Here is an 11,152-nt window from a genome sequence, read left to right on the forward strand (position 1 = left end):
AAGGAGGGAGACATCAATATTGGAGGCATTTTCTCCTTCCATCAGAATCCAGTCACTGTTGATCCAGCTCTCCAGGTCAACCCAGGAACAATCCAGTGTGAAGGGTAAGAGAGGAAAGAAAAAATGAAATTGTACATGTTATTACAGTGACAATATGTCTTTTTTATTTTTCATGTTTTAAGTGGAAATCCTTATATATCCACATTTTTCACTTTTCACAAATTGCACAATTTGGTCCCTTTGCTTTCTACAGACTGGACCCAGGAGAGCTTCAGTATGCGTACACTATGATGTTTGCCATTCAGGAGATCAACAACAGCTCAGAGCTGCTGCCTGGAGTGACACTGGGTTACAGGATCTTTGACTCCTGTCCCAGTATCCCTCTGTCCATCAGGGCATCACTAAACCTGATGAATAGGTATGAGAGCGGAGAAGACAGCTGTAACAAACTCTCCAATGTGCATGCAGTCATAGGGGAAACCACATCCACCTCTACAATAGGTATTGCACGCACCATGGGACCCTTCCATATACCTGTGGTGAGTGCTGGGGGGCGTGCATGGTCTCTGCACACATCAAATGTCAAGTATATTTATGTTGTTGAATGAGAAGTGTGATTCATAATAGGTATTGAAGACATCTGAAAATGCATTATTTCTCTGTTTTACTTATGTTTCAGATTAGTCATTCAGCCACTTGTGCATGTCTTAGCAACAGAAGAGACTATCCCTCTTTCTTCAGAACCATACCGAGCGACATTTACCAAAGCCAAGCCCTAGCAAAGCTTGTGAAACACTTTGGCTGGACATGGGTAGGAGCTATCAGAACTAATAGTGACTATGGGAATGGTGGAATGGCAACTTTCCTGGAAGCAGCAGAAAGGGAAGGTGTGTGTGTTGAGTACTCAGTGGCTATTTACAGAACCGATCCCCGAAAGTGGTTCTTAGAGGTGGTGGACATTATAAAGAAATCCACCTCGAAGGTAATAGTGGCATTTGCTGATGGCACAGACCTTGACATACTTATTAAGGAGCTTCATGCTCAGAATGTGACGGGCCTGCAGTGGGTGGGCAGTGAAGGCTGGATCACATATCGCTATATTGCCTCTCGAGTAAACTATGCTGTGGTCCAGGGGGCAGTGGGCTTTGCAGCACTAAATGCTCACATTCCTGGACTTGAGGAGTTCCTGGCAAACAGCAGGCCCTCCACCAAACCAGGAGACGAGGGGCTGGTGGAGCTGTGGGAGATGGTGTTCACCTGCACCCTGACTCCCCAAACAGAGACTCAAGCTCAGGGTTCAGTCGCAGTCTGCACTGGGAAGGAGTCTCTGAGGGACACAAACACACGCTTCACAGATGTTTCAGATGCCAGTCTGTTGAATAATGTTTACAAGGCCACATACGCCATCGCTCATGCATTGCACATGCTTTTTAATTGCAAAGATGGACAGGGACCTTTTGAGAACAGCACTTGTGCTGATAGGGAAAATATACAACCATGGCAGGTAAACATAAAAATAAAATGCTGTGCTAAAATTAAGAATACTGCATGTTAATGATTATGTAGTTTAATAACAACATCAGTGTTTCCTTGCAGGTGCTGCATTACCTAACAGAGGTCAATTTCACCACCAAGATTGGTGAAAATGTGTTCTTTGATGAGCTGGGTGACCCTGTGGCTCGTTATGCACTGGTCAACTGGCAGATGGATGAAACAGGTTACATACTCTTTGAGACCATTGGTTACTATGATGCCTCCAGGCCTGAGGGTCAGCAGTTTGAGATGAAAGAAGGTGTGAGAGCCGTTTGGGCAGGCGAGAATAAAGAGGTAAGAAAATGGAGAAAGCTTTTTTTAAAATCTGACATCTTAGACGCTCTTGATTCTTGAGTAAATATTTCCAAAAGTAATCAAGAAATTGCTGAGTTCATTACCATACGAACATGATTATGACTTGAGAATTTGTTATGAATGTTTTTTTTTAATACTGTCACTGCAGGTGCCAAGGTCCGTTTGCAGTGAGAGCTGTTTGCCGGGGACCCGCCGGGCTTTTGTGAAGGGCAAGCCTATCTGCTGCTTTGATTGCATCACCTGTGCTGATGGGGAGTTCAGCAACAGTACAAGTGAGACAGCAGGATTCTTAGCCTTTACTTTAGCGCTGATCATGTTTCTGTTGGGCAAAATCACTGTCAGCACATTGCTGGTCTATCTGAAGATGTGTGTGCTGTACAGCCTAAACATATCTATGCTTTCAGATGCAGTGAAATGTGACAAATGCCCACCTGAGTACAAGTCAAACAAAGAGAGGAATAACTGTGACTTGAAAGCGATTGAGTTCCTCACCTTCAGGGAATTGATGGGTATACTGCTGGTCACCTTTTCTGTCTTTGGTGCCTGCCTGGCCATGACTATAGCCCTGATATTTTTTCACTTCAGGCAGACTCCTATTGTCAGGGCCAACAACTCTGAGCTGAGCTTCCTGCTGCTCTTCTCCTTGACTCTGTGTTTCCTGTGTTCTCTGACCTTCATCGGCCGGCCCTCTGAGTGGTCCTGCATGCTGCGACACACAGCATTCGGCATCACCTTCGTCCTCTGCATCTCTTGTGTTCTGGGGAAAACAATAGTGGTCTTAATGGCCTTCAGGGCCACACTTCCAGGTAGTAATGTGATGAAATGGTTTGGGCCTGCTCAGCAGAGACTCAGTGTTCTGGCTTTCACTCTCATACAGGTTGTAATTTGCATTCTTTGGCTGACCATCAACCCCCCCTTTCCCTTTAAAAATCTGAAACTCTACAAAGAGAGGATAATCCTTGAGTGTGCCCTTGGGTCACCTGTGGGGTTCTGGGCTGTGTTGGGATACATAGGCCTCTTAGCTGTCCTCTGTTTTGTACTTGCCTTTCTCGCTCGAAAGCTGCCTGATAATTTCAATGAAGCTAAATTTATCACCTTCAGCATGCTGATATTCTGTGCCGTCTGGCTCACCTTTATTCCAGCTTATGCCAGCTCTCCTGGGAAATTCACAGTTGCTGTGGAGATATTTGCCATTTTGGCATCGAGTTATGGACTGCTGTTTTGTATTTTTTTGCCTAAGTGTTACATAATTTTATTGAAGCCTGAGAACAATACAAAAAAACATTTGATGGGTAAAGTGACGGCAAGAGCCCTTTGAGTTATTTGTTAAATCAGAGCAGTAGATTTATTTTATCCTTTATTTCTCTCTGTAATTAGTTTATTCATTGGTAGACCAACTTTAAATCTAGTCATTTCTGAAGAAATACGCATTTTCAGATCACACTGTAACAGCAGAATAAAATATTTTTTCTACTTAATTATGTCACTGTATGCCTGTTCCCAAGGTCAACAGTGAACCCCCATGTTAAATTTTTGAACAATATAAAATAAAATGAATTCATTATCTGAAATGTGCACTCTTTTTGTGTGTATGTTTATATATATCACAGTGGTTTCACATTAAAGTACAAAATCATACATACACACACACATCAGTAAACTATAACAATTGAAAAAATAAATTGTTGCACACTACACATCCATCCATCCATTTTCTATACCGACTATCCCTTTCACGCTCACATTCATACCTAAGGACAATTTAGAGTCACCAATTAACCTAACGATCATGTTTTTGGTCTGTGGGAGGAGGCCGGGGTACCCGGAGAGAACCCATGCATGCATGGGAGGAACATGCAGGCTTCGCACGGGGAGGCCCTGCCCGACCCGGGGATCGAACCGGCGACCTTCTTGCTGTGATGAACGCACATTACCTGCTCTGCAACAGCCCCCCCCCCCCCCATTACATTTACACTTAATCATTTCAGAATGTATCAGTGGACGTGAATGATTCAGTGTATCTGGAAATCATAAACTATTCTTCTGTCACTCATTCATCATAACATATAATACCAATTATCTAAAACCATACAAATGATATTTGAATGCAACAAATGATCTTTCAGAGAATCTCAGTGAGCTTCACAAGTTTCTACATTTTGTTGGCTCATGCACACCAGTCTTTTTGTTTGCTCAATTCATTACACATGTCTTCACATTGGTTTAACTGTTCCTCCTTACTTATGAGCACTCAAAACAGCAATACTATGGTAAAAAATAAATTTTGGGGGGGTTTAGTGCAGCTTTCAATAACTTACAGCCATGTCTGATGAATACAGACCTGAGAAACCTCTTTCACAGTCCAGCTGAATATTCTGAGCTGACAACATAAAAAATTAAGATATTACTAATGCCCAAAATGATGTTTCGACGGCTCCTTCCTCTCTCCCCACTGTGTAAGTCCACAGATATAAAAAAAATCACTGCTCCAAAATGTATAAATAGCAGTGCAAGCTTCTGATTTACATTGAGGTACATGTGATGCCACCCAGTGGTTTCGCTTTCTTAGAAGTCCACACAGAGGTGGTGTGCAGGCGACGAGGGGATCCTGAGAGCCCCCAGCTATCTAAGGATGGGGATATTTTGTTGGGGGGAATTTTCAATTTCCACAGCAGCTTCAAAGACAGACGGGACACCTACATGGACAAACCGCTGCCACTGCAATGCATCCAGTAGGTTACACTGCGGAAATATATTATTAGATTTAAAATACAGAATTTAGTCATTTGAAATATTCACAACTGTCTGCATCAAGTTTGAATTTCAGAGGGTTCCAGTTTGCCCAGGCTATGCTGTTTGCCACTGAGGAGATCAATAACAGCACAGACCTACTGCCTGGCATCTCTCTGGGTTACAAGATCTATGATGTCTGTGGGTCCATTTCCAGAGGAGTGAAGGTGGCACTGGCATTGGTTAACGGTAACAAAGTTGTATCATCACACTCTGAGGCACCATGTGCCAGACCTGCCCAGGTGCAAGCAATTATGGGAGAGACCTCTTCCTCTCCTTGCATGGCTATAGCTACTGTCATTGGACCCTTTCATATCCCACTGGTGGGTAAGATTGGTAAAAATGAATTTAAATGTGTGATAACATATTATTAGTGTGTAATTACAGTATTTAAGCTGGTCATAGAAAGAAGGGTCAAAACAATTGTAATGCTCTGTATAAATGTAATACATGTTACATCTTTACCTCAGGATGTCATTTCATTCTTTATTTATTTATTTTATTTTTTCATTTTTCTTCTAGATCAGCCACTTTGCTACTTGTGCTTGTCTCAGTGATAAAACCAAGTACCCATCCTTCCTCAGAACAATATCCAGTGACTACTACCAGAGCAGAGCTCTGGCCCAGTTGGTCAAACACTTTGGGTGGACTTGGGTTGGAGCCATCAGATCAAATGATGATTATGGCAATAATGGCATGGCCACATTTACAGAAACCGCCCAGCAGCTGGGCATCTGTCTGGAGTACTCTGTGTCTGTCTTTAGAACAGATCCATCAGACAAAATAAGAAAGATCATTGACATTATCAAAGCTTCCACTTCTAAGGTGATCGTCACCTTCCTCTCTGCAACTGAGTTGTATGTGATACTGAACGACTTGTCTCTTCACAACTTGACTGGGTACCAGTGGGTAGGCACTGAGGCCTGGATCTCTGATTCCCATACTGCAGCCATGGATAGACATCATATTCTGGATGGTGCCATCGGTCTGTCCATCCCCAGAGCACATGTCAGTGGCATGAGAGAGTTCATGTTGGATGTGAAGCTGCTCAATTCATCGAGTAATGAAATTTTTACAGAATTTTGGGAGAAATTATTTTGCTGCAAGTTCAAGCAGTCAGAGTCATCAGCAGTGAATCAGAGTGAATGTACTGGACATGAAGATCTGACTGGAGTACAAAACAGCTTCACTGATATGTCACTCATGCCTATCTTTAACAACGTCTACAAAGGAGTGTATGCTGTGGCCCACGCACTTCATAGTATTCTCGGTTGTGGCAAAACATGTAACAACGAGGTGCAGCTAGATCCATTTCTGGTGAGTTGAACACCAAAGACTTGGTTGTTGTATTAAGTCATGTTAAAAAAGAATATGTTTTGTTGAAGTCTTTCTACATATCTTCCTAGATTTTACAGCACATAAGTATTATATATTATATAGTAAAGATGATGAACGACTTGAAGTGCTTCATGATGGGGGATGGGAAATGCTACATCCTGCAATATTTTTCATGTTTAAATTGCAATCATAAATAAAAAAGAGAAATACTCATTACAGTGCAGTTTAGGTACAAAGGCGAGCAGCTATCCAATAAATGACACTGTAATGTTACGTTACACCACCCCAACCCCAACACATACACGCTTGTTCTCTCTCTTATATTTATAGCTCAGAATTTATTTTAAAAAATTATATTACAATGTTGACACAAAATACAAATTGATGGTACCTTAGCAAAATAAAATAAACATAGAAAGATATACATAAGAATAAATACAGATAATAACAAAAAATAATAACAAAATTAACCCGTATTTTCCAACTGTACAAGCTCTGCTATATCTTCCTTTTTTATAAAGTTACTGAATAGTTTCCAAATTCCATCATACACACCCAGTTCATTTTTTAAAATATATATTATTCTTTGCATTGACATACACTGTGCTATACATTTGATCCAAGCTCCTATTGCAGGCACCAGTTTTTTTTTTTTTTGTTGTTGTTGTTGTTTTTCCAGTTCAGCAATCATAAATATTAATAAACAGTGATGTAGAAGATTGAAATCTCTTTTACAGCCGGATTGAATATGCCTGTCTGATAGAACATACCATTAATACATTTAAAATATAATAAAGGTCCAAACTTCTTTCTCTGTCTGGGCACGTCCCTCCTCTCGCTCCACCTTTTACCTTGACAATGTATCACTGTTCTGTTTCTATTTTCTGTAATGCTCCAAAGTGTATAAATACCAGTTCAAGCTTTTGATTTACATTAGGGTACATACTATGCCACCCAGTGGTTTAGCTCTCTTAGACAGTATGACGTGTACACAGAGGTGGCCAGAACAAGGTTGGGCACTCTTACAACTCTTGTTGGTGGCATCTTTCTCTCAGGCTGAGGAACTGGTGTGCAGGCGCAGAGGGGATCCTGAGCTCCCCCAGCTATCTAAGGATGGGGACATTATTTTGGGGGGAATCTTTTCTTTACACAGCAGCTGGAAAGAGAGATCAGACACCTACATACACAAACCATTGCAACTGCAATGCACCAGGTAAATATACTCGAGAAATCTATCTACATTTAAAATATCTAAGAGGAAGTAAGGACAGATAAAAAGAGGTGAAAAAAGGTAATGAAGGGGAGTATAAAACATTTCCCTTGTTATGTGTATTGATACCATCAAATGCTTTCATTTGCTTTTTTTCTACTTCAAAGACAAATTGTTTGCATTCCAACTATTTATAACTGTCTGCATCAAGTTTGAATTTCAGAGAGTTCCAGTTTGCCCAGGCTATGCTGTTTGCCATAGAGGAGATTAATAACAGCACAGACCTACTGCCTGGCATCTCTCTGGGTTACAAGATCTATGATGTCTGTGGGTCCATTTCCAGAGGAGTGAGGGTGGCACTGGCTTTGGCTAATGGTAATGAAGTTGTATCTTCACACTCTGAGGCACCATGTGCCAGACCTGCCCAAGTGCAAGCAATTATGGGAGAGACCTCTTCCTCTCCTTGCATGGCTATAGCAACTGTCATTGGACCCTTTCATATCCCACTGGTGGGTAAGATTGGTACACATGAAACAATATTTTTTTGGAAACAAAAGACATTATTTTGTCATTTTTACAGTTGGACATAGGAAATTAAGGTTTTAAAAGAGTTGTAATGCACTGTACTTCCTTATCTTTATCTTTTTTTTCTTTTTTCTTCCAGATCAGCCACTTTGCTACTTGTGCTTGTCTGAGTGATAAAACCAAGTACCCATCCTTCCTCAGAACAATACCCAGTGACTACTACCAGAGCAGAGCTCTGGCCCAGTTGGTCAAGCACTTTGGGTGGACTTGGGTTGGAGCAATTCGAACAAATGATGATTACGGCAATAATGGCATGGCCACATTTACAGAAACGGCCCAGCAGCTGGGCATCTGTCTGGAGTACTCTGTGTCTTTCTTTAGAACAGATCCATCAGACAAAATAAGAAAGATCATTGACATTATCAAAGCTTCCACTTCCAAGGTGATTGTTGCTTTCCTCTCTCATATGGATATGGATGTGCTGATACATGCGTTGTCTCAACACAACTTGACTGGGTACCAGTGGGTAGGCAGTGAGAGCTGGATCTTTGATTCCCATACTGCAGCCATGGATAGGCATCATATTCTGGATGGTGCCATAGGCTTGTTCATCCCCAAAGCACATGTCAGTGGCATGAGAGAGTTCATGTTGGATGTGAAGCCACTCAATTCTTCGTGGAACAAATTGTTCACAGAGTTTTGGGAGAAATTATTTAACTGTAAGTTTAAGCAGTCAAAGTCAACAGCAGTAAATCAGAGTGAATGTACTGGACATGAAGATCTGACTGGAGTACAAAACAGTTTCACTGATATGTCACTCATGCCTATCTTTAACAACGTCTACAAAGGAGTGTATGCTGTGGCCCACGCACTTCACAGTATTCTCAGCTGTAATAAAACATGTAACAACGAGGTGCAGCTGGATTCATTTATGGTGAGTTGAGGACCAAAAACCTGAGCAATCATTTTTAGTCAAATAAACAAAGAAAATGGTTTAAATTTTGAAAAATAAATAGTTGCCCTCCATCTACCATGCTGTTGAGGCAATACGGCCACAAAATGTTTGTCAAATAATGATCTCAATTGCTGCATATCTTCTTAGATTTTACAGCACATAAGAAAGATTCGGTTCAAAACAAAGGAAGGAGATAAAGTTTACTTTAATGAGAATGGAGACCCAGCAGCAAAGTATGAAATTATAAACTGGCAGCCAACAGAAAATGGTACTGTGGACTTTGTCCCAGTTGGTCTTTATGATGCATCTTTACCTGCAGACAAACAGCTGAATGTGCAAAACAAGTCTTTGATTTGGGCACAGAACTCACAACAGGTCAGTTACCATGTGATCTCTTTAATTGTTGATGAAAGTCTATTTTGATGGATGAAATGATGTAAGTTAGTAGTTATTGTCACTGGGTAATTTTGTTTTGTTGCATCCACATTAATAACAGATGCTGACAAGGAAAACACCTTGTTTTTGTCATTGTTTGTTTTGTAGGTGCCTTTGTCAGTTTGCAGTGAGAAATGTCCCCCAGGAACTCGAAAGGTTCTCCAGAGAGGAAAACCTGTCTGCTGCTATGACTGTTTACGATGTGCAGAGGGAGAAATAAGTAACATTTCAGGTTTAGTTACATTTTATGAAAGTCAAAACAACACCAAAAAAGCAATACATTAAAGAATGAATCTTAATAAACTCTGAAGCATAAGTCTAACATGAGCTAAGAAGGGAGGGAATTCGGTATGCATTGTTTGTAAGGTTATCCATTGTTTATCTGGTAATTATGTATCATAGAAAAGATCCAACAAAGACACAAATCAAGTCTAATGTACTGAGGAAGTTTAACACCTGCTTTAATATGAATTTTCAGATTCCATCACATGTGTGAGATGTGACCTTGAGTTCTGGTCAAATGAGAGAAGAGATGCCTGTGTCAAGAAGGAGGCAGAGTTTCTATCATATGAAGAGATTATGGGAGCTCTGCTCACTGCAGCCTCCCTACTTGGAACATGCATGACTGCTGTTGTGGCGTTCATTTTCTTCAGATACAGGCAGACTCCTATTGTCAGGGCCAACAACTCTGAGCTGAGCTTCCTGTTGCTCTTCTCCTTGACTCTGTGTTTCCTGTGTTCTCTGACCTTCATCGGCCGGCCCTCTGAGTGGTCCTGCATGCTGCGACACACAGCGTTCGGCATCACCTTCGTCCTCTGCATCTCGTGTGTTCTGGGGAAAACAATAGTGGTGTTAATGGCCTTCAGGGCCACACTTCCAGGTAGTAATGTGATGAAATGGTTTGGGCCTGCTCAGCAGAAACTCAGTGTTCTGGGTTTCACTCTTATACAAGTTGTCATATGTATCCTCTGGTTAACAATTTCTCCCCCTTTTCCATTTAAGAATTTTAAGGAATTCAAGGATAAAATCATCTTAGAGTGTGCTCTGGGCTCAGCTGTTGGCTTTTGGGCTGTACTTGGGTACATTGGACTTTTGGCCATGTTATGTTTTTTTCTTGCCTTTCTGGCTCGGAAACTGCCTGACAATTTCAATGAAGCCAAATTCATCACCTTCAGCATGCTGATATTCTGTGCAGTATGGATCACTTTTATCCCAGCGTATGTCAGCTCTCCTGGGAAATTCAGTGTTGCTGTGGAGATATTTGCTATTCTGGCTTCGAGTTTTGGACTACTGATCTGTATTTTTATTCCAAAATGTTATATTATCATACTGAAACCAGAGAAGAATACAAAGAAGAATATGATGGGGAAGGGGGAACCAAAATCATTCTGAAAACTAAAAATAATATGTTTGCAAGAACTTTCTAGTACCGTGTTTTGGCCTTCACCCTCATACAGGTTGCAAGATGCAAACTTTAGGCTGACCACCAACCCTCCTTTGCATCAAAAATATGAAACAAAGAGAAGATAATCCTTGAGCGTGCCCTTGGATCACCTGCGGGGCTCTGGGGTGTGTGGGGATTCCCAGAACTCCTTGCTGTCTTATGTTTTGTACTTTCCTTTTCAATTTTTGAAAAGTTCAAAATAAAATGAACCCATAACATGAAATGTGCACTCTTTACAAAATGCTGCCACTACACATAAGAAACCTAATCATTTCAGAATGTATCAGTGTTAGTGAATGATTCAGTGTATTAGGAAATCATTAACTCTTTAACATAAAACCATACAAATTATATTTGAATGCAACAGATGATCTTTCAGAGAATCTCAGTGAGCTCCACAAGTTTCTACATTTTGTTGGCTCATGCACACCAGTCTTTTTGTTTGCTCAATTTATTACACGTCTTCATATTGGTTTAACTGTTCCTCCTTACTTATGAGCACCCGAAACAGCCAATAACATGGCAAAAAATAGATTTTCGTGAGTTTTAGTGCAGCTTTCGGTATCTTACAACCCTGTCTGATAAACACAGACCTGAGAGACCTCTT

The 11,152-nt window shown here is 41.0% G+C and overlaps 1 protein-coding gene and 1 pseudogene across 1 annotated transcript; both read left to right on the plus strand.

Moving 5' to 3' along the window:
- Positions 1-3,166, plus strand: LOC139336415 (extracellular calcium-sensing receptor-like; annotated as a pseudogene).
- A 1,519-nt stretch (positions 3,167-4,685) lies between these two features.
- Positions 4,686-10,493, plus strand: LOC139335886 (vomeronasal type-2 receptor 1-like). Its single transcript, XM_070969673.1, has 8 exons — positions 4,686-4,961; positions 5,161-5,955; positions 6,972-7,189; positions 7,398-7,695; positions 7,851-8,645; positions 8,814-9,041; positions 9,210-9,333; positions 9,580-10,493. The coding sequence occupies exons 1-8, from the start codon at positions 4,698-4,700 to the stop codon at positions 10,491-10,493; spliced, it is 3,636 nt and encodes a 1,211-aa protein (XP_070825774.1). The 5' UTR covers positions 4,686-4,697.
- The last annotated feature ends 659 nt before the right edge of the window (positions 10,494-11,152 follow it).

This window comes from Chaetodon trifascialis, chromosome 9, assembly GCF_039877785.1.
Source record: "Chaetodon trifascialis isolate fChaTrf1 chromosome 9, fChaTrf1.hap1, whole genome shotgun sequence".
NCBI lineage: Eukaryota > Metazoa > Chordata > Actinopteri > Chaetodontiformes > Chaetodontidae > Chaetodon > Chaetodon trifascialis.